Source organism: Heterocephalus glaber, unplaced genomic scaffold (genome assembly GCF_053883595.1).
Source record: "Heterocephalus glaber isolate CG9 unplaced genomic scaffold, H.glaber_assembly_v1.0 deba00001111, whole genome shotgun sequence".
Lineage (NCBI taxonomy): Eukaryota > Metazoa > Chordata > Mammalia > Rodentia > Bathyergidae > Heterocephalus > Heterocephalus glaber.
This window is the reverse complement of record NW_028258194.1, coordinates 330,901-354,246: the sequence shown is the minus strand read 5'-3', so window position 1 is coordinate 354,246 and position 23,346 is coordinate 330,901. Positions and strand designations below refer to the sequence as shown.

Sequence of the window (23,346 nt, the reverse complement as noted above, 5' to 3'; positions counted from 1 at the left end):
AGTGAGGAACTGGGAGGCCTGTAGTGTTCTGCCCAGGGCACCCCAGGGCAACAGCTGGTTAGGAGGAGATTGATCCTAACACATCAGAGCCCTCAACTTATCCCGCCTGTGGCAGGGTGTCATTTTCATCCTAAAGTACCTTTGCAAAGTTCTTTGGGCCTGAGACTACAGCAGTGGCCGACCTTATGGAGCAGGGTGATGGAGGAACTCTCTCTTCTGCACGCGAGTGGCCGGGTGTTGGGATGAAGGGAGAGTGAGGCCGGGGATGGAGGAGCCAGGCAGGAGGCAGGGATGCTGTGGAGGGTCCTCCGCTCTTGGACCTCTCGCTCCGTGGGGATGAGTCCAGTTCCCCAGGGCTCCCCGGAAATGCCTGGGGGGGGTTGGGGTGGCTGGGCACAGGCACTGTGGACTCCGGATGCCCAGAGCGCGCTGAGGACCGAAGAGGGCAGGGACTCTCAGAGCAGTGGCCTTTGGTGCGGCCCAGGGGAGGGAGCCAGGGCCACTTCTGAGAGGGCAGCCGCAGCGTCTTTGTGGTTGTCACCCAAGCAGAGAGCTTCCCTGCGCTCCGGCTGCCCCTGCTGGGTGAGGGATGCTGTCTGCTGGGGTGGAAGGGCTTTTGGAGAAAGCACCACTCTCCCGATTGGCAGTAACAAAGCTACCTTTCCCTCGTGAGCCTCTGCCTCTCCTGGTAACAGTCAGGCTGTGTCAGCTCAGTAATTACAGGGTTTATTTTAGAAACCTGTAATTGCAGCACTTGAAATATTGTTGTCTGTGCTTGTTATGGGGGAGGCCTCTGTCAGGCTCCCAGACCACCTGGCAAATAAATAGGGGTCAGCAACCTTGATGTAGGTTAATTGGTGCCACTGCCCTCCCTCCTTATTCCTGCCCTCTGTCTCTCTACTTCCCTCCCTCTTTCCCTCCTCCTCCTCCTCCCCTTTCTCTTTATTTCCATCATACCCTAAGCTGAACCCGGGGCTCACAGAGAATGTAAAGCACACAGGCAGGAGAGGAAAAGACCCCTGCCCACCATACTGTCCAGCTGGAGACAAGCTAACAAATGGGAGCTTTATAATAAGGCTCCGGTTCTCACGATGATGGAGGCTGAGGAGTCTGCCCCGACGCCGGGCTCTGCATGCTGCACGCTGGGAAGCAGGCACGCAGCTGAGGGCCTGGGTGCTGGAGGCTGGTAGTGTAGACTCCAGTGAGTGAGAAAGCTGAAAACCGCATCGGGGAAGACTGATGTCCTCCCGACAGTCAGGCAGGGAGGTAGCAAATCCTCCTCCACCTGCCTGCTCTCTGTCTGGGTCCTCCGGGAGCGGGGTGGGCCCACCTGATCATCTTTACTATGAAGCGGAGCAACTCTAAGGCTAATCTCTTTCGGAGACCCCCTCACAGATACACCTGGAATTAATGCATAACCAAATATCTGAGTGTCTTGGGGTCTGGCCAAGTTGACCCCAGAATTAACTACCACAGGAGAAGAAAAGAAACTTGATTGGATACCAAGGGAGGGAGATCTTCTTGTTAAAATCAAGGCCAAGAATGAGGCCGACAGAAAGTCCTCGTCCAGAAAAGGCCTCAGTGGAGCCTGACCAAAGTCTGGGTCGGGGTGGGGGGCTCTCTGGCATGTGCTAGCGGAGCCTGGTGTTTGGCAGCTCCTAAAAGATAAGCCTTGGAGGTTGTGTGGATTGGGGGTCAGCGATCCACCCGCCCCTGCCTGGAGCAGCTCGTGGCCTGCTGTGTAGAGCTCTTGGCTGGCACCCCTCTGCTGCCACACGTAGGGCCTCCTTGACACCATCGAAGGCAGGAGGCGGTTCTGCTCCTCAGGGCACAGCCCGGAGATGAAGGGCAGCATCCTGGGGACCCAGAGGAGGCAGAGTCATGGAGGGGAGTGGAGTCAGGTCCTGGGCGATGGCTTAGATTTAGATAGTAGGGAAGGCAGGAAGATGGTGGCGAATGCTCCAGAGAGCAGAAATTTCTTTCTGACTCCTCTTCTGCAAGCTCCACCTGGCTGGGATTCTCATCTAGGTTCAGAGGACTTCACAGATGATACTGTTAGCAAATATGGATTAAACACTAGTTTGGGATATCTAACTTGGGAACAATGGCACTATCTCCAGAGAAATCAAAACATGACCCAGACATAATTCCTGCCTTCCAGGAGCTAGACCAGCTGGGAAGAAACATCCAAAACCAACCACAGGATGGCGCGAACAGACAGACAGGTTCACAGTAGAGTACATGGCATACAGCAGAGACCCCTTTGGCAGAGACACAGGGCCAAGGGCAGACTTAGCAAGAGCAGCGTACAAGTGGGGTCTTAAAAGACCCTGAGGTCCTCTAGATGTGGGGGAGTGGCCAGCTCAGCAGGGCCCTGGAGGTGGGTGTTCAGGTCCCCGTGGACAGTTCAGTGTGGTGATGGCAAGGGACAATGGAGCTGGACACCACGTGCTGGGCCTGGAAGCCACTGTGGACCCCAGATCTTCAGGATGCGCTCTGAGCCCTGAGCAGGTGGAGGCTGAGAGAAATAAGGGTGTGTGTGTGGGTGGAGCTTGCTTCCCTTTCGTGGGATGTGCACTCCAGGGGGTGGTGCGTCTCCTCACTAGGGCTTGAGACCTCAATTGTAAAGGCTTTGTCTCATTCGTTCACGTTGGTGTGACGCGGATGCTTAAATGCTGGAGAAGCCTGCTGCTCCCCTCTGGTAACCTCCAGGGGGCACTCTCCCACCTTCTGGTGTCTGACATCTCTGGAATCCATTCTGTGCTGGATGCTTCTGAGTCTGTCCTGGGGAAAAGCAGGGACAGGAATCATTTCAGGGGTGGCAGAAGCAGCAGGATCTCGTGGGCCTTTTCTCTGTAGATCCCGCCCCACACATGACTTCCCTCCTCCATTTGTCTTTTCTGGGGCCCTAGTAGCAGAGATGCGTGGCTGAGTGCTGAGGACAACTGTCCATTTTGGCTCTCCCGTAGACAACAAGGACGAGAGAACACTTTCTTTACCAGGAAGATTCTGTACTTTTGGGGGTTATAAACAGTACATTTTGCAGGAGGAGCACAACAATGAGAAGAATGAACCGTTCACTGACCCTTTCCAGCACTCCAGCAGATCTGTTGCTACTTCGTCAGCAGCCATGCTCTGCCTCCCTCGAAGTCTGCTCCATAAATTCCCTACCTTTTTCAGGAATTTAAGGGAGAACAAAGGAACTGGCTGCGGAATCATGGTAAAATCTGTGAGTGAGCTGCTGCTAGATGCTGAGACCTGGTATAAAGCAGGAATAATTGTGAAATTCATTTCTTCCTACTGCAGCTTTCCTGGGTTAAAAAACCTGGGCTGGCTGCTGTGCAGTCCTCATGGTCCTTGGACAGCAGCATCCTCCCAGGACCATGCAGCAGAGGTGGGGGCCCTGAGTGTCCACCCAGAGCAAGTGAGGCTGCGGGGCACAGGCTCTGCATTTGCCCCCCACACACATGGGACCAGGCCCGCTGCAGGTTAAATGTCATGGGGACACCATGAGGTGGGAGGATCCCTCTCCTGAGCTCTTTCTGAGTCCATTGCTTCTCGACGTGCTCTGAAGGGGATTTCTGCCCCCTCCAGTAGACAGTGCTGATTTTGCCAATTTCAGGATTCTCCCTTCCAAGTCTTTCTGTGATTTCTCACCTCACAGCAGGAATTCGATGCCTTGGGATTTGGGTGTGGGTGTGGATTGGTTTGTCTTTTTACTCATGCAGGCCACTTGCAGGCTGCCTGTTGTGGGAACTTGGGTAGAAGTCTATGGCAGCTGCACAAGAGGGGGCAGAGAGGGCAGTGGGCTGGAGGAGACAGCACACAGACTGAGGGGAGGTGCTGGGCACTGCGGTGCATGGGTGGAACTGGCTGCATGCATGGGGTGCAGCCTGGGGAGACAGGCCCTGCTGAAGGTGTGGGGCTGGTGCAGGCAGCTCTGGAATGGGCGCTTCTTCGTGTACCGAGAAGGCGCGTGTCCGGGGGCCGTTTGGAGGCGGCAGGCTTTCCCTCCTTCCTCTGTGATTTACCTTGACCCACCCTCAGCTGTGAACCTCAGCGGCCACGCAGACTCTACGCTGCTCCAACTCAACCTGGCTGGGGCCCTGGCAGCGAGCGGGCCGAGTCGTTCTGGGAGAGAGGAGCATGTCGTGGTGGAGGTGACCCAGAGGAGTGCTTTGAACTCGAGGTGGCAGCAGCCTCAGCAAGTTAGTTATGTGTTATTTGAAAGCAATCGTAAAACCTCATTTCATCCCATTATAAATTGAGTTTGCTCTTGAACAGATTTGATGGCTGTAAGGCAATAATATCATTATTAGTCAAGCCACTGACACTTTGTATCATACCTTGTTGTTGAAATTCTTTTTCCCTCTGTCTAAATCATTTCTAAAACTTGCCATTTCAGTAAAATCAGACTTGTGACTTCATTCAGAACCTATTTGCTAGGGAATGCAGGGAGACATTATATATTTGAAAGTAGTTTTTGTTTCGAAGTGCAACTCCATCTGGTCTCCGCTCGTGGTATAGCAGACCTGCCTTGTGTGTGGACAGTTGCTGAGTGCATGGATCCCTGGAGCTCCTGCATCTACAACCAGAGGCCACCTGCTGAGCTTGTCTCAGATTACATCCTGCAGAGGCAGTCTGCAAACAGGGGAGAGCCAGCAGCTGCGTGTCATGGTGGCCAGGGCCCAGTGGTGAAAGGCATAACCCCCCCGTGTACCTGGCTTAATGGACTGCACTGGGGGTTCACAGTGACATCTGCACAGAAGTCATAGCCATAGTTCATGGGTTTTCTTTGTAGCCAACCAGTAGAAGAAAACCCTGCCTGCCTGCAGAGCAGTACCCCTCATATTTTTCTGCCTCATAGAGTATGGTCCATAGAGCCAACAGCTGATTGGGAAGGATGCAGTTTCTTGCTCAGTGGCTGGCGTTGCCCTGCCAGTCTTAGGACATAACTGTGCTTCCCACTGTGTGATGTGCACAGCCCACTGCAAGCAGACTGTTGGTAATGCGTAAGAAAAGTACATTTCTATCTGCCTCATGTCTGACATCCTTCTGGAGAAGAGGGTGGAAAATCTACTCTTTATTTTAATATTTAATAAAATCTACTCTTTATTATTTTAATAAAAATTTTAATTGATGCTTAATATTAATAGGGCACAGTATGATAATTTGATACATGTATATAATGTGTAATGGTCAAATGAGGATGATTAGCATTTCCCTCTCCTCAAACATTTATCATTTCTACATGTTGGGTACCTTTGGCCTCTTCTGGTTATTTTGAAGCGCTTCATAAACTGTTGACTATAGTTACCTTACTGTACCATAGAACACTAGATGTAATTCCTGCTATCCAGCTGCCTTTTTAACAATGCATATTTATAACCCACATTAGGTGAGCTGTATTGAGCTTCCTGCTTCTGCAGAAAGGCCCTTCATAGCATGCTGATGCTCCCCAAATGCCCATGTACAAATTCAGTTCCAGGAACCTAAAGAACATACGAACTTTACTAAAGCATTTCTTCCAAAAACCTAACTGTGTTGAGGGAATTTCTGTTCTTTCATTCTTGAGCTTCTCTTATCTTCAGTTTCCTTGGTGGTTTGTGGGACAGACTCCAGTCCACCCACTGGAAGTCCTCATTCCTGATGGTCAGCTGCCCGGTGCTGTGAACCAGTCCTTCTCACCCCTGGCTCCCTGGGGACAACAAGGCACAGGGTGGGTTTTCCAGGAGCAGAGGAAGCGCCATCTTGGGTGGGGGGCCTTGCAGGTGGTCCTGGACACAGGGGTGCAGGGCATTTTCAGGGAACATGTTTATTACCTCCATTGTGAGCAGAAAATAGTTCCAAAGAAGCAATCCTTGTAAGTTGCCTCAGCACTAGGGGGGATGTCAAGTCCCCAGTAACCTTAGTGGTTTCTTTTACTCACAGTACGTTTGTGCATTTGGCCCTCACTATTTACAGGTTTCTCATCCAATGATTCAGCCAAGGGCAGACTGCAAATGTTTGGAAAACATTTGTGTCTGAACTGAGCACATACAAACTTTTTTCCTTGTGATTTTCCCTAAACCATTTAGTGAAACAAGTATTTTACACAGCATTTACATGTATTAGAGATCGTATATAATCTAGAGATGATTTAGGGCTTAAGTGTGTGTGCAGGCAACAGTCAAATACCATGCCTATGGGGAGTTGAGAATCCAGTGCTTTTTTTTGGTACTGGGGATTGAACTCAGGACCCTGCCCTTGCGCTTTCGAGGCTGGCGACGGAACCACTGAGCTAAATCCCCGGGCCCCAGTGCTTTTGGTATCCTTGTGGGTCAGGGAAACAACCCCTGGTAGCTACTGAGGGGCCATTGTATTTACTTCTGTGCTTTTCATACCTTTGTATATTAATTCTGTGTTCATACTTTTATCTTCTTTTTTCTTAATACCCTCCAAATTGTGGAAATTCCCAGCATCGCACATCCTGGAAAAGCTCATATAAAAATGTTTTGCTGCTTTTCTCTTTCTCTTTCCCTTATTCTTAACAAATGCCTGAGTGGAATGGTGGCAGATTCCAGATGATGCTTCAGGTGGAAAGCCTTACCATGATCTTGTGCCTTGGCTGTTACAGGTCACCCACAACTGGACGGTACTTTTAAATCCAAGAAGAAGTGAGCACTTGGAGGTGAGCAGGACCTTTACGATACTGAGCAGGTGGGTTCTGCAGGAAAGGAGGTCCGAGCGCATGCGGTGTCTGGGACATGCTTCTTGTTTCAGTCTCTTTTCTGTGGTGTAATGGGACATCCAGGGCCCGTTGATTTATGGAGATTAGAAGTTTATTTGGCCTACAGTTCTGGAGGGTGGGAAGCCCATGAGCATGTTGCAACCTCTGCCCAGCATCTGGTGAGGCTTCATATGACATCAGGGAACAGCAGAGGGGACCGCATAGAGAGACAGAGCACAGACACCAGCTCCTCTCCCTTCCTCCTCTCATAGACACCAGTGCCACGGTGGAGGCCCCGCTATGACCTTCCCAAAGGGTCCTCCTCCAAATGCCATCAACATATGAATTTAGGAGAGAACAAGCTTTTTAGGGGACACAGTCAAATCATAGCATTCACCTACACAAGCCTGACTTAGAGGATGCCAAACTGCGGCACAAGAAGAGCCCGAGGAACGACAGGGCTAGGAGAAGGCACGCAGGCAGTGTAGACGCGAGCACAAGCGCTGTGGAATGCACCATTGCTCTCTCGGTCAGGACACAGAGGACGGGCGTCAGGGTCCGCTTTGCAGCAAAAGGTGTTTTGACTTAATGTTCTGATTTCATTAACATCTGAAGACATACAGTGGGGAATTCTAGAAAGCTTTAGGGTTCTTTCGCTTTGTAAGCAATGCGACTCCAAATTCAGCCTGTATTCTTGGTTCCTGTGAGTCAGCTAGGTCTGACAGGCCAAAGTGCACAGACTGGGGGAATGAAACATCAGGCATTTCTTTGCTCAAGTCCCACAGGCTAAAAACCCAAGAGCAAGGTGTCAGAGGTCTAGTTTCTTCTGAAGACTCCTCCTGGCATCTAGGTGGTCGCCTTCCTGCAGTGTCTTCCCTGAGTGTGTCTGAGTCTTATCTCTTCTTATACAGACACTGTCTCTTCCCTGATAGCTTCATTTAACCGTTATCGCCTCTTTAAGGGCGCTGCCTGTAAATTCAGTCACATTCTGAGTACTGGGGTGAGAACTTCAGAACAGGAGTTTTGCCGGGACACGAGTAGGCTCGCAGGTTGCTGACTGACCTTTAGGGAAGCACTTCAGTTTTAGTGTGCCATAAACTTTTGAGTATTCACAGACTTCTCGTTTGTGGTGCTTTCCCCCCATGACCACTGACTGAGGTCTACATAGTTGACTTTGCTATTTGTTAGCAGGTAAAGCAGTCGGTATGTTGGTGAGGTGGACGAGAGGAAATTAGTGGTTAAAATCAGCTGTGAACAAGAGGTTGCTACCTCTCGTTCAGTATGGAGCGGTGCCTGAGGGAGGTGGACGCTGGGGGTGGTGGCTGGGAAGCTGGCACTGACGGCCTTGTTGGTCCTGGAAAGCTGTGTTCTGCATCAGGGTCTGAATCACCCCGAGGTCCCTTCGGGCTCTGGGGATGGCCGTGGCTGACTTGGGCTGGGGAGGACACGAAGGGAAGAATACTAGTGCTTGACCCAGGACTTGTCTCCCTGACCAGTGGTGAGACCTGTGCCCCATTTTGCAGAGAAGCTGTTTCCATCCGGGTCCGGACCTCCTTCCCACAGACCCGGGTCGTTCCGCTCTTGCTGTCTCTCCAGTACCTCCGCATCAGCTTCGAGGCGCAGGTGACCATGGCAGCGGCCATCCTTGCGGGGGTCTACACGCTGATTATATTTGAGGTAATGCTGTGCTGCTCTCCGTCATCTCTCAGTGCCCATGCTCAGGATATTTTCACCTGGTTTTGTCAGCGTTGCTCTAGCCGCACCTTATCGATTTCGATCTGTTGTATGTTAGTTATACCTAGTTTTCTGTTTTTCAAGCTTTCCTCGAGACTTCCTCTTTGACTCATAGAATATTTAAACATGTTATTTGACTTCCAAATGTTGACAATTTTTCTGTCATCTTTCTGTTGTAGAATCATAGTTTGAATCACTTATGGGCAGAGAATTTATTCTATATTCAATTCTTTGAATTTATTAATTTTTAATGGTTTTGTCTTGGTGAATATTCCATGGGCTTAAAATAATATGTTTGTCTGTTTTGGTAACTTGAAAATGCAAAAGCTATGTATTTACAAGCAACAGTTTGTGAACCCCCAGCAATGCCCCTACTCGGGACTGTGTCTTGGGACAGAAGATGGATATGGTCGCAGGGGTGTTAAGAGATTAGATGCTCTACCTGTGTTTCAGTGATTCCTGTGCTTCCAGAGCCCCGTAGGGGACTGGGAAGGTCCGAGTTCTGGTAGCACTAGTTAGTGCCACTGGTCCTGTGGGGTTTCTGGAAATGGGGCCAACATTTCACCCTTTCTAGTTCTTCTACTCGAGGGAAGAATTGCCTTGGGTGAGGACTCAGAAGTTCTCCTCAGTCTCGGGCAGAGATATTTCCCTAGAATAAGAGGTCCCGAAATTCTGCAGGGGCACCCTCAGGCTGTCTGTCCCCTACTTTACTCAGAGGAACCAGTCTCAGGGTGACCTGCAGACATATCCCCCCACTTTCCCTGTCTGCTGTTGCCAGTGGCTCCCCAGGCCGGCATCATTCCTGTCTCCAGCTGTGACCTCTGCCTAACCCTGCCTCACCGGCTCTGTTAATGATTCTCTCTTACTTATCATGCAGGTTGCTCAGGCCCGAACAGCGCCTGCCGCAGAGCAGAGCGGGTGCTTCATGAATGTGGATTAAATAAGGTGTTCCCAGGTGATGAGATCTTCTGGGATTGGTCTAACCTAGCTCCTGGGCAGGGGAGAGCCCCCTGTGCCCCGCCTTTGTGTCCCATTGATTATGTGACTGAGCAGGGAAGAAGGCTGAGCTGTTTCCCTTAGCCCTTTAGTGCCTTGATGGGAGGAAAGTATTTCAGAAAATTCCTTAGGTTGTTTCTACTTCTGGTCCTGCAGATAATCCTGAGCAGTACTTCCTTGGAGTCATACTTCTTTCTCATCCTTGTGAAATAGTTTTTATTGAAAGGCCCAAAGGACAAAATTGGAGCAATCCTCTAACTCTTGCACTTTGCATCTATAACAGAGCTTCATATTTCCCAGTGCAGCATTCTGAAAATTCCATTATCACAGCTAAGGCTTCTAAGCCTCTCAGTGTATCAAGTCCTACTAAAACCCTTCTAACACAGTCTTAATGAAAAATACTTTGCAGCATAAAGGAGATAATGCTCTTCTCCCATGTGTCCTTCACCTGGCCCTGGATTGTGTAAGAAGGATTGGCATCATTCAAAGGCTCCTTTCTGCTGGAAAGACTAAGGTTCTTTTCCCCCTTCGCCCGCCTCATCTAATTGAGTCAGCATGATGCAGCATTTGTGTAGGATCATGTTTCATTGCTCTGGATCCTTGTGTGTATAATTTAGGAGTTCATATAGTGCTTGGTTTAAAAATTAAATGTGAAATTAAATTCAAGAGAGATGAACGGAGAACATCTTTAGTCTTCCAGGGAGTCTCCACTTTAATTTATGGAAATCAGAAGCCTGCTTGGGGAGAGGGAAGATGCTGCATTTCAGAATGCAGTGCACATGTCACAGTGGTATTTTCCACCAGAGACCTCCAAGTTCGGTTTTCCTGGTTTTTATTCTTCGTAGTTTGCAAGGCTAAAAATTTAAATTACAGCTGGGGCCAATGGCCAATTCATTTCATTTTGTCTGTAAGCCTCTTCTTACAACTGATTCATGGAATAGCTACTACCATAGCATTCAAAATCTTTCTGTTACTTTCAGAGCTATGTTTCCTTTTCTTCTTTGAAAATGACTTTAGGACTGCAGGAAGTGGGGGCTCTTGCAACATACCCCCTTCCTCAACAGACAAATATCCCGATTACAAAGACACAGTTTGCAGTCCAAGGAGTGAGATGGGACACAGGCTTCCTGGGCCCACGGTTTTGTCTGACAAGTTCACAATCCAGTATTTCAAGGTTTCTCAAAGTCGGAAGCCACATACTTCCTTAGAAAAATGGCAAGTGTTTTGCAGAGTGGTCTTGAAGGAAGTGAAATCTTCCTGGAGCTGCAGTCCTTAGCTGGTTGTGAACATGCAGGCAGTGAGTTAGGACCCGCTGTTTGACCAATAAGAGGTGGGCAGGGACAAAGGAAGCTGGTGTAGAACGGGAAGAACATCCACAGGAGACGTCAGGGCTGTGACTTGAAAGCAATGATGACAATGTTGACACCGAGAGGAGGAGCAAATGTTTTTCTGAGCGGTCTACATGTTAAAAACCCTGGAGGTGGGCTTTGCTGTCTTCTCTTGCTCAGAGGAGGACACTGCAGCACAGAGAGGCCAAATCCTTCCCGACAGCCCGGCTTCTAAGGGCAGAGCTGAGTGTGACCCTCAGCGCTTGCCAGTGGAGCTTATGCTTCTCCCCAGGCTACCGTGCTTCTCACAGAGCTGGGAGCAGCGCGAGGGTGAGCACGTGCTGTTAGCTCCTCGAGTGCTGGCTCACTTAATTCTGAACAGGTGCAGTGGGTTGCATAACACAACCCTGAGAAGTCCACGTCGTAATTTCCAGATCTTCTGCGTATGTGATCAGAGAAAGTTCATAGATGATTACGTTGAGGACTTTGAGGTTGTGGATGACCTGGGTGGGCCCCATGGGTTCTGAAAAGTCAAGGTGGAGAACCTTGCCCCGCCTTGAGCAGAGGGCGCCGTGCCTGACCATGGAATAGTGTTCCGGAGGAACCATGTGAGCGCCACACCGCCTCCCGTGGCTTTGAAGGTGGGAGAGGGCAGCCCTGGGTGTGGAATGGGGGTGGCCTTAGCCAGCGGGCAAGGCGAGGACGTGGTTTCTCCCGCCAGTCTGCTGAGGATCTCCCTGTGACACTCGGATTTAGCGCCCAGGACCCGTGTTCTGACCTCCACGGCCGTAAGAGAGTAGGTTTATGGGACCTGTGGCAACAGCCCTGGGAGACTAATGCGGAGGAGGGGGAAGAGTGGGGAGGACAGCACTGAGGACAGCGCTCGAGGGGGCCTGTGCCGAGTTCGGGTTCAGCCACGCAGGCTCTTCCCTGACATCAGCCTCCTGGGGAGGGAAGCGCAGCCACCGCGGACGGACGGGGGGGAAGGAAGGCACCAGCCCAGCTGCTTCCCGCACGCTTAGGCCCCGCGAGGCCATGTGGCGACTTCTGCATAGCTGTTCTCACCAGCTCTGCTCGGCCGTGTTTGTTGGGGCCCCGGGAAGTCAGTGGGGTGAATGTTGTTCTCTCAGCCACCATCTCTGCGGTTTGAGCCCGGAGGGGGCGCAGTGCGGTGAGTCCGCGCAGCCTGGCACTGTGGCATGCCTTCCTTCCGGGTTCCTCCCGAGGAGTCTTGGAAGGGGACCCCAGCTTTCAGGGTGGGCGCCCCCTGGAGAAGGGTGATGAACCTGAGCACGCGACAGACACCGGAGAGGACTGCGACACGCGCGTGTCTGATTCACCAGATCTCCCGCCCCGTTGGACCCTGGAGCCCTGTGTTGGGCTAAGATTGCCAGTGTCCGCGTTTCACACTTCTCCCATGGCCGCTGCCTGCCGCGTGAGGCGAGACCCAGCGCAGCAACGGCGGAAGCGAGGTTCAGCCTGGCCAGCCGGGATGGTGCCAGGCCGAGGCCCTAGCAGGGTCAGAGGTCAGGCAGGAGCCTCATCTCTGGGGTTCACTCCAGGCGTGAGGAGCTGACTGAGGGAAGGTGAGGGCTCCCAGCCCTGATCCTTAGCGAACAACCAAGCTCGGTCAGCAGGGGGCGTTTGACAATGTTCCTTTTCTTTCTTCTCCTCCTGCCTCTCCACTTACTGATACAAGGCCACATCTCATAGCTGCCACTCTGCAGTGCTTGTTTATACAGCAGAATAATTAGCAGTCCTTTTCATCCTTGGCTAGATCACAGGCCTTGCTATGAAAGTGGGACTGTTTCACCGCCTTTGAAATCTACTCTGTGACACATCGGTGAAAGTGATTCCCCGTGATAGCGGAGGACCTGTGCTGAGTGGGCTTGGTACCTTTCAGAGTTGGGGAATCTACATTTTCCTAAGAACTTACTAAACTTTTGAAACAACTTTTCCAGCATATTTTGTAAAGATAAGTTAAAAAGGTCTTGCATCCTGTGAAGGTCATTTTTGTGAGCACCACTGAGAATGTTGGTATTTCAGGATTGATTTTGGGGTCATTTTGGGTTTTTGTATTGAAGTAACAGCAATAATATAAGGGAAAATTGTAGCTCATAAGCTGTCTGTAAAGTGATTTAAAACTTCTGAGAGGAATACATTTATTTATAGATTTCATGAAATTTAATATAGTGTTTTAATTTGTTATCTTTATGGAAGCTTTCATTGATTTTTTTTTTTTTTTGGTACTGGGGATTGAACTCGGTCCTTGCACTTGTGCAGCAGGGGGAAAAACCACTGAGCTAAATCCCCGGCCCAGCTTTCATTGATTTTAATGTTAAGTGCATTAAGAACCACTTTTGATCAGTTGGAGAATTCCATGCTATGCCTTTCCACAATAGAATCAAAGAGACACCTGCATACTCATGTTTATCGCAGCATTGACAATAGCCAAGAAAGGGAAACAAGCTATGTGCCCATCAGCTGATGAATGGATTAAAAGGAAAAGGTGGTACACAGACACAATGAAATAGTAGTCAGCCGTAGTGCAAAATATTAACCCCTCAAAAATGAATGACTTGATCAAAAAAAATGGGCAGTTCTAAAAATAGGCACTTTTCAAAAGAGGAGGTACAAAAAGCTGATGACTACATGAAAAGATGTTCAGCATCTTTAGCCACTAGGGAAACTCAAGTCAAAACAGCTCTGAGATTCCAGTTTGCTCCAGTCAGAATGGCTATTGTTGAGTGCACAAAAATAACAAATGCTGGCGAGGATGTGGGGAACAACCACTGTGGAATCAACGCTGTGGAAATCAGGGTGGAGAATCCCCCCAAAATTAAAAATAAAATCTCATCTGACCCATCTATACCTCTCCTGGGTATTTCTCCAAAAGGAGTTAAAAACATACTATGGTGCATGTATACACATGTTTATAGCAGCAGAGTTCACATTAGCTAGAAACAGCCTATATGCCCATCAACAGATGGTTGGATAAAGAAAATGTGGCTCATATACACAATGGAATATTCAGCCATAAAGAAGAATGAAATCATGTCTTTTGCAGGAAAATGGATGGATTTTGTAACCATAATGCTAAAGCAAAATAAGACACAAAAAGTTAAACATCGCATAGTTTCTCTTACTATGAGAAACTCAAAATATACATTAATTAAAAAGTAGGCCAGGATTTAGCTTAGTGGCACTGGATCTGCCTTGCAAGTGCAAGGTCTTGAGTTTGATCCCCAGTACCAAAAACAAAAGAGGTGAACAAGAGGAGAGTTGGTAGAAATCAGGAGGGAAGCAGACTTTTTGGAGAAGGGCTGGGAGGTCAGGGAAAAGGGGAAGGGTGAGTGATGGGCTGGGGTAAAGGATTGAAATATCGAGAAATTATACACCAGTTTCCCAAATCAAACATAGCTGTTATGCATAGCAAGCATATATTAATTAAAAAGAGAAATATAAGGCAACAAAATTGGAAAAGAAGTTTAGTTGTCCCTATTTGCGAATGACACTACATGTATATAAAGCCCCCCAAAACGACCAAAAACTGCATTACATAAGCAAGGTCAGTAAAGTGCCAGGACACAAAATCAACATACAAAGATCATTTATTTATCTCCATATCTTCTAATTGGTAGGGTTTGTTTTGTATAAGAAGAATAACCCTTGGTTTTTGTGTGCATTGTATACTTAAAATCCTTGAAAAATTACTGTTCAAAAAGATATTTTTATTTGTTTGTTTGTTTGAGACAGGGACTCTATGTAGTTCGGGCTGGCCTTGAACTTGTGGCAATCCTCCTGGCTCAGCCTCCTGAGTGCTAGGATTACAGGCATGTGGCACCACACCCAGAGATATTGATATTGATAGTGGATATATTTTTATCTTTAAGAAGAAAGATATGTGAAGGAATTTTCATTTCTAAATTAGAGACAGATTGAGAGTTAAAAAATTGCTAAAATCAATGTGACCTTGCTATGCTGTATTTAGTTACAAATTTGCTTTCATGTATTTGTATTTTTCCTTTTACTCTCCTACTTTCTTTCTTCAGTTTTTATTTTTTGTTAGTAATGTCTGCATAGTTTCTTTTACCTGAGAAACCCAAAATATAAAGAGTAAAATAAAAGGTAGATAATAGGAAGTAGGAAGATAGATTTTTTTCAAATGGGAAGGGGATGATGTTTTTGCATTTATATTTATTCATGAGGCTCTCCAGTCATGTGTTAGTGGTATAGATATGATATTAACCATATACTCACTTGTTTATTGCTTTATATTTTTATTTTCCTAATTATAGAACTAGTGCTTTTATTTCTAAGCTTGAAGATATGTTTAGAATCCTGCTTACTGTTATATCTAAATGTATGTTAACATTATCATAAGTACTAAGGCCCATAACTCTTTGTTTTTAAAAATCTATTTCTGTATTTATACATCTGTGAGAACAAAAGAACTGTGGTTATTTTTTTCCCATTAAGTTTATTGGTACATTTTTGGTATAAAATACAGTTACATTCATCATTGGGATCTAGCACCTTTACATGAGTATCTTGGTTCTTATTTTCTCCCCTTCCCCTGCCCTCCCTTCACCCTCTCCACCCTTCCCTATTTGCAAAGATTTTGTTTCCATTTTTTTTCTTTTCTCATATTTTTTCTTTTCCCTTCTTTCCTTTCCCCTACCTCTCCCACTTCCCCTGCACCTTTAGACCTTTTCTTCCTGTTACACAATATCAATTATACATTTTTAAATTACAATATCAAGATCTAGGAGACATTACCACAGATTTTACAGAATTTAAAGGATATAGAAAGCATATTTCAAAAATCTGTTTTGAAATAAATTTGACAACTTCTAAGAAGTTCCTTGAAAGACAAATTAATGAAGCTAACTCTGGAGGGAATATAAAATTTGAATAGCACCTATTAAATAAAGTATATTCCTAGCTTGAAAACCTACCTATATGAAAACAACAGGCTCATATACATTTTAACTTATGAATTATATCAAACATTTAAAGCAGAAAAAAGAGGGAACACTTCTCCCCTCATTTTAGGAACTCAACATTGTGCTAATCCTAAAACTGGATAAAGATAATAGAAGAAAAAAGTAAGAACATAGATAGAAATTTGTTTAACAAAACAAACTCTTAGAAGTCAGATCTGGCAGGATGTAGAAAGTGGTTTTGTTATAGGGATGGCAGTGTTGGTTCAGCACTGGAAGATCCACCCCCAAAAGTCATCATTTTAACAGAGGAAAGGAAAAAGCCATATGATCCTGTCACTAGTTGGAGAAAAAGTATTGGATTAAATTCTACAGCTATTCATGGTAAAAGCTATCAGGAGACTAGAAGTGGAATAGAACCTTCTCAACAGATTAAAGACATGTACTTCATACTTCCAGCGAGAACGCCTTATATAAATGGAGAAGATAGAATGCTTTCTCCTTAAGGTGGGGAACAAGGGCAGATATGCTTACTCTTCATCTGTCCATTAAACTTTGAAACCTAGTCCCCACCAAAGTAGTCTGGCAATAAAATGACACAATTAGGATAGGATTAGCAAGGTAGAAGCAAAATGTTTATATGTAGATGAAATGATCATGTACAGAGAAAATACTAAGAAATCTCTAGGAGCCCCTAGCACTTGTATTTGAATTTAGCAGGATTAGAAAACACAAGCTATATATAAAAATTCAGATCTGTGTATACTTGCTATAAATGAAGAATTGGATATTGAAATTTAAAAGTTATGTAGGAGTACAAAGGACCTAGAAAAGTTAAAAACAAAAACAAAAACAAAAGCAGTGTTAGAAGATGTTTAGTACCTAATTTTAAGACTTCTTCTAAAGCTACAGTAATCAAGGCAGTGTTGGTGTAAGGAAAGACATATAGATCATTGGAATAAAACAGAGAATCTAGAAATAGAACCACACATATATGGTCCACTGAGTTTTGAAAGATTATTTAACATTAGCATTTTATAGACTATAAACTCAATTCAAGAGCCGAGGAAGAGATAGTGTTTTCAGCAAACGGCACTAGAACACCTGGTATCCGTATATAAAAAATTAACCTCAACCCTTTATTTCCATACATGAAAATAACTTGAAGGGATCTATGAACCTAAATAAGAAAGCCTAAAAGTATAAAACTTTAAGAAGAAATTATAAGGGAAAATGTTTATGAATTCAGGGTAGGCAAGAACTACCTAGTATACAAAAGACATGATGTATAAAAGAAAAAAATTGATAGATGAGATTCTCTCAAAATTTAGAACTTTAAATGACATCATTAAAATGAAAAGTCCTTAAACAGACCATATTTACAATGCATATAACCTATGACCAGAATATATAAAGAATTCTTAGAGCTCATTAATAGACAACCCAAGTAAAAAGTAGACATAAGAAGATGATAAATAGCCAGTACAGCACAAGGAAAGGTGTGCAACTCTAGAATCAGAAAAATACTAATCAGTACAATAATAAGATTGAATTATACACTCATTGGGGAGATGAAGTTAAAAGTTTTAAAAGCCTTGTCATGACTTTTTCTTTTTGTTGGATTCTCCCCCTTTTGTGTTTAATTTGTCATGCCCAGTGGATTCATTCTGCTGGGTTTCCTGGGGTTGTGATCTTCATTGTCTTTTCCTAGGGTATTGTCTAAAATTTTTTGGAGTGCTGGTTTGATATTCATGAAGTTCCTGAGGTGCTCTTTATCATGAAAGTATCTTATTTCTCCATTCATTTTGAAAGATAGTTTTGCAGGGTACATCAGTCTGGGTTGGAGGCTGTTTTCCTTTAGGGCTTGAAATACATCACTCCAAGCTCTTCTTGCCTTGAGGGTTTGCATTGAGAAGTCTGCTGTGATTCTGATGGGGTTTCCTTTGTATGTGATTTGTTTCTTTTCTCTGACTGCTTGTAGAATTTTGTTCTTCTGTTGGATTTCTGGAATCCTAACTATTATATGCCTATGTGTAGATTTTTTTGATCAAGGCTATTTGGAGTCCTATATGCCTCACTTATCTGTATGTCAAGTTCTTTTTCCCTCCTTGGGAAGTTTTCTGCCATCACTTCTGTGAAGAGTTTTTTTATGTCATCTGCACTCTCTCCTCTTTCTTCATTGACTCCAATCAGTCTTATGCTATTCTTCTTTGCATTGTCTAGCAGCTGCTGGATTGATTTCTCATGTTCCTTTACAATTTTAAAGCAATTTTTCTTTTCCTGGTCACTAATTGCAATCTTATCTTCTATATGTGAAATTCTATCCTCACATTGGTTCCTTCTGCTGCGCTGTCTTTCGATGGAGTTTTTAATCTCTTGGAAATCTGTTTGTATCTGTTTTATGGATTCAATTTGTTTCCTATGTTAGGATTCCATCATGTTCCTCAGATCCTCTATTTTTTTTATCTATGTCCTCTCTAGATTTATTAATCATATCTTGCCCCATGAGCAAAATCTTTGCTGTTATCTGAGTAATTATTTCTGATTTCATTTTTCCCAGACCCTCTTTTGTTGCCAGTTCAGAGAGTTCAGGTGGTTGAGTATCAGACTGTTCCATCTTGTTTCCCTTTGGGGTTGCTGTAGGTGATCCAGAAGTCTGTTTTTGAGGCTTTTGTACGTGTCTTCTCATTTCCACGGGGGGAGGGGTGCTTCTGGTGTCCGCGTGGCTTACCTTCTCTGCCCTAGGAGCTTGGGATGGCAGCAGGGGAACTTCCTTCTGGGTTTGGAGAACTGTGGTTATTAATTTTTCCTGATAAACTTAAAAAATTTCTTCTGACACATAATTTATGGTAAGAGATAGAGGCAAATGTTGTATTGCTGATAATGTTAAGTAGGAGAATGTCTTATAAAGACCTGTCTGGTGCTGATCAAGGTATAAATCAGAATACCTTTTTGAACAGTAATTTGGCAAGGACAGACATTGTGAGAGCATGTAAAATTTTTGAAATATTATAGTTGACTGCTGAGATTTTACCTATTTGAATTCCAGACAATTACTAAGAAGAAAATTATATATGTTGGCTCTAAGAACATAGGTATCTGAAATGCCCATCAGGAAAAGAAGGACATAATAAGATTATAGTTTATTCACACGAATGTAACTCAGACACTGAAATTTTAGTCCAGCATGGAAGTGTGCTTTGTAATATTTTGAATAGAACAAGCATCAGCGGCCCATTTATAGGCTGTGTATACCCCTTTAGTTTTTCCAGCATTCCTTCTATACCTAATTTGTTAGGAAAATTTCTTTTTTAAATCATGGAGGGATGTTGAATTTTGACATATAAGGATAACGTTGGTCTCATGAAATGGATTTGGAAGTGTTTTTTCTTCATTTTTTGGGAGAATTTGAGAATGGTTGGCATAATTCTCTTTTAAATGTTTAGTGACTGGTTCACCTGTGAAACCTGACCTTGGACCTCTGTTTGTTGGGAGGGTCCCGATTCCTGCTTCAGTTTCCCTACTTGTATTGGTCTGTTCAGATTTTTGATTTCTTTTTGATTCAGCCTTGGTTGGTTGAATTTTTCTTAGAATTTACCCATTTCTCTAGGTTATCCAATTTGTGGCATATAATTATTCATAGTAGCTTCTTGATTCATTGTATTCTTGTGGTATCAGTAGTAGAGTCTCCTTTTTCATTTCTGATTTTATTTATTTCATTTTTTTTCCTAGCTCAGTGTAGTGAAGGTTTGTCAATTCTATCTTTTCATAAATCAACTCAATTTTTCTGATCTTTTCAATTACCTTTCTAGTCTATTTCATTTATTTCTGCAGTAATTCTAATAACTTCCTTTTTTGTAAATTTGGGCTTAATTTGTTCTTCTTTTCCTTTTTACTTGAGATGTAAAGTTAGGCTGTTGGAGATCTTTCTTTTTTTTTTTAATGTGTAGGCATTGTTATTGCTACCTCTTCTAAGATACTTTTGTTGTATTCCATAAGTTTTGGTGTGGTGTATTTCCATTTCGGTCTTAAGATAATTGTTGATTTCTTTTTTGAACCATTTGTTATTCAAGCATGTATTTCATTTTCAAATATTTGTGAATCTTCTTCCTATTTCCTTGTTCTTAATTTCTCATTTTATACCATTGTGTTTAGAAAAGATAATCAATATGATCTCCTCCTTCTAAAATTTAATATTTGCATGTGACCTACCATATGCTCTATCCTGTGTACATTATATGTTGCACATATCCTGTGTATGTTCTGTGTGTGCTTAAGGAGAATGTCGCTTTTGGTGCTGCTGTTGGTGGGAAGTTCTGAATATATAGATCTATCTATCTATCTATCATCTATCTATCTATCTATATATATCTGTTAGGTCTACTAGGTCTACAGCATCATTCAAGTTTACTGTTTTTTCCTAAACTGGCTTTCTGTCTGAAATGTTCTATCCATTCTTGCATATGAAGCATTGAAGACCCCCATTATTATTGCATGGCTGTCAATTTCTCACTTTAGTTTGTCAACATTTATTTTGTATATTTACATGCTCCAATTTTGGCTGTATATATATTTATAATTTTTTTATATTCCTGTTGAATTAAAGCTTTTATCATTATATAATGTCTCTAGAGTCAGGTTTGACTCAGAGTCAGTTTGTCTGATATAACTTAAATTAGTTCTGATTTCTTTGGTTACCATTTGCACAGAACATCTCTTTAGATTTCCTCAGCAGGCCCCATGTCTGGAGTGTGAGAACTGCTTTGTCAATGTCTGACACTGTGTGTACTGTGGAGGGCAGATGCATGGAGGTTGGTGGTGTTCTGGATAATTTTAAAGATGACTCACTGTGGGGCTGTCCTAGGACTCTCTTCTCTCCTAGGGAGCAGTACTGGCCTTTTACTTGCAGCCTTGTTCATTAGTCTTCTGCTTTTGGTTGCTCAGCATGTATTGGTTGTTTTTCAGAGCAGTGAGGAGAACCCGAGGGAGGTACTTTACCTTTATGCCCTCAAGGCGCTCTCAGCCTGTATATTGTTAAAGAAATAAGAGCTGTTGGTGTAGGCTCAGCTGATGAGGAGTTCGTGGGAAGGTGGCCACACGCTGCCAGGCTGCCTGGGAAGCTAGCATCACTCTCTGTGTCCTGGAAGGGATTTGGTTGCAGCAAGAAGCATGCTGTGTTTTCTAACACACATATCGGAAGAGGACTTTATGCAATCCTTCAAAACATCTTTTAAGCATTTTTATTGATTTTGGCATTTTGATCCATCTCACATTTTAATTATTCCTCATAGTTGAGAAGTTGTTTTTCCTCATCGTAGTAATTTAGGGATGTACATAATCACCTAAAGCAATCTCATCTTCTGAGACCATTTAGTTTAAAAGGTTTGATTCCACCTACCTGAGGCTGATTCATTGTTTTGTTCCAGTGCCGGAGATGAGCCCAGTGCCCAGTGCCTTGCTCGTGCTAAGCATGTGCTCTGCTGCTGAGCTACAGCCCCAGCCCCTGGTCATCATGTTCTCAATGGGAAGAGATTTCTCCTTTCTGTGATGTGTGGGGCTCCAGCCAGTGGAAAGGTTTGATGGGAGAGTTGGGTCTCTTAGCAAGGAACGGCTGTGTCCACATGTCTGAGAGATGTTTGTAAGTGGGTTGTCTACAGGCTAGCATGTGCATAGAGGGCCAGTGTGCTGTCCAGAGGAGAGAGGAGCTGATGGTGGCAGTGGCCTTGGTGAGCTTGGTGGTGGTGCTTGTGTGATTGGTGAGGTCATGACCTGTCACTCATTGTCCCGAGAGTGGTGGTGGATGAGTAGATTATTGCTGTGGCTGTGACTTCTTGTTTAAATGTCTGCTCATCTGTGTATCAGTCACTAGGATTTGATTCCACGCATGGCCATGGGTCTCCTCCAGAGCTGAGAGCCCCTTGAGGCCTTGGTGTAGTTTTCTGGCTTTACAGAAGAGTGGACACCATGTCTCCAATAGAGAGAAGGCACCCGTAGGAAGAGGCTGGGCCTGCCTCTGCATCTTCTTTGCTTTATGACGTGGAGAAAGTGACTCAGCATTCCCGAGACTTGGTCTCCCTGTCTTGGGTTGTGATGGTGGTTTCGACTTCATCAGTCACTGTGAAAAGTCCATGATATGAAGATCTGTAAAGCATTTAATAAGTGCCTGTAGGTACACACTAGGTGGCCAATGAAAAAGTCAGCTATTTCTGCTGCTTTCCTATATGGCTGACCAGTGATGACTAACAGTCAGATCGCTACTGAAAGACTCCTTTCCCAATGAAGCCAACCAAAAGGTTAGGTTGGAAGAAAGGAGCATGCAATAGGTTGAGATTGCAGAGATTCACAGAGAGAATTCTGTCTCCAGTCTACTGTGTCTCCATAAAGCCTTTACTTCCCCTCTTAGCCCATTTTCTGTTGCTATAACACAATACCCGAGGTTGGGTAATGTACAAAATATAGAGGTCATGCTTGTGGAAGGTGGGAAATCCAAGAGCATGGTACTGGCCTCTGGTAAGGTTTCTTGCTGCACCAGGTCATGGCAGAGGGCTTCACTTGGAGGGACAGAACAAGCACACCAGCTCAGACTCTTCCTCTTCTTACAAAGCCACTCAAGGTGTCGTGGGACTCTGCCTCATGACCTCATCTAACCCGAGCACCTTCATAGGCTGTGCCCCAAATATTGATATGGGGATTTGGGGATTTGATTTCTAACACATGAGCTCTTTGGAGAATACATCTGAACTGTAGCACCTCCCTTCCTCTGAAGTCCATATTTACAAGCCCGTCCTCATATTTCAACTCATGAAGTGTTCATTGAATGCAAAACAATTAAAATAAGAATCGAAGACTCATCCAAGCCGGGCTGTCCTCACCTTACTCTGTCAGGGTGTTACCGTAGGGTGTGGATGCTGAGAGGGTGGAGCTGGCTCTGGCCCATGGCTCATGCTCTGTGGCTGACATCAGCTTCAGTCTCCATAGCTCTAGGGCCAAGAGTGGATTCCCTCCTGCTGCTTCCTAGGGCTACCTTTCTTATATGTAAGCAGCAAATAGAAAGTAATATCATAATGTTTTATCAACTGAAATATGAATGGAAGGAATTATCAGAATTTGGTAGCCATGTATTAGTGCTTAGATATTTTTATTTAAAAAAAATACCAACTCTAAATTGTGAAAAACCAAATACCTGCTATGAAATTAAGTAAAAATTAGCTTTGAATCTAGAAATACAAATTATGAATGAAATGATTTTATTCAGAATTTGAGTTTCAGGTAATTACTAATAAGAATGCCAGGTTCTGTGAGGTAGAAGCCATAAAATAATTGAATTAAAATCATTTTATGGTATTAATAAATAAATATTGTCTGCTGATGTTTAATTCTGTACTCAGTCTCACCACATTCCTTTTGTATTTTTATCAGTTTTATTGAGGTGTAACTTAATTCCATAATTTCACCATTTGGGAATGCACTGTTATTTTTACTAAATTTAGAGTTTTGCAGCTGTCACCTTTATGATCCAGTTGTAGAATATTCTATAGCCCCATAAAGATCCTAAGGACCTATATTTTAGTCAGTCTTTATTGCTACCTCCAGTCTTAGGAAACTCTGCTTTTTCTAAATTTTCCTTTTCTGGATA

The 23,346-nt window shown here is 44.6% G+C and overlaps 1 protein-coding gene across 1 annotated transcript in view; it reads left to right on the top strand.

Annotated features, from left to right (window-relative positions):
* The window catches only part of Oca2 (OCA2 melanosomal transmembrane protein), a 274,118-nt gene that overhangs the window by 59,073 nt on the left and 191,699 nt on the right, over nt 1-23,346 (top strand). The window contains exons 7-9 of the mRNA XM_004872212.4: nt 4,048-4,208; nt 6,617-6,699; nt 8,233-8,386. Of these exons, the coding sequence (XP_004872269.3) occupies nt 4,048-4,208; nt 6,617-6,699; nt 8,233-8,386 (398 nt within the window). The remainder of the gene's footprint in view (nt 1-4,047; nt 4,209-6,616; nt 6,700-8,232; nt 8,387-23,346) is intronic.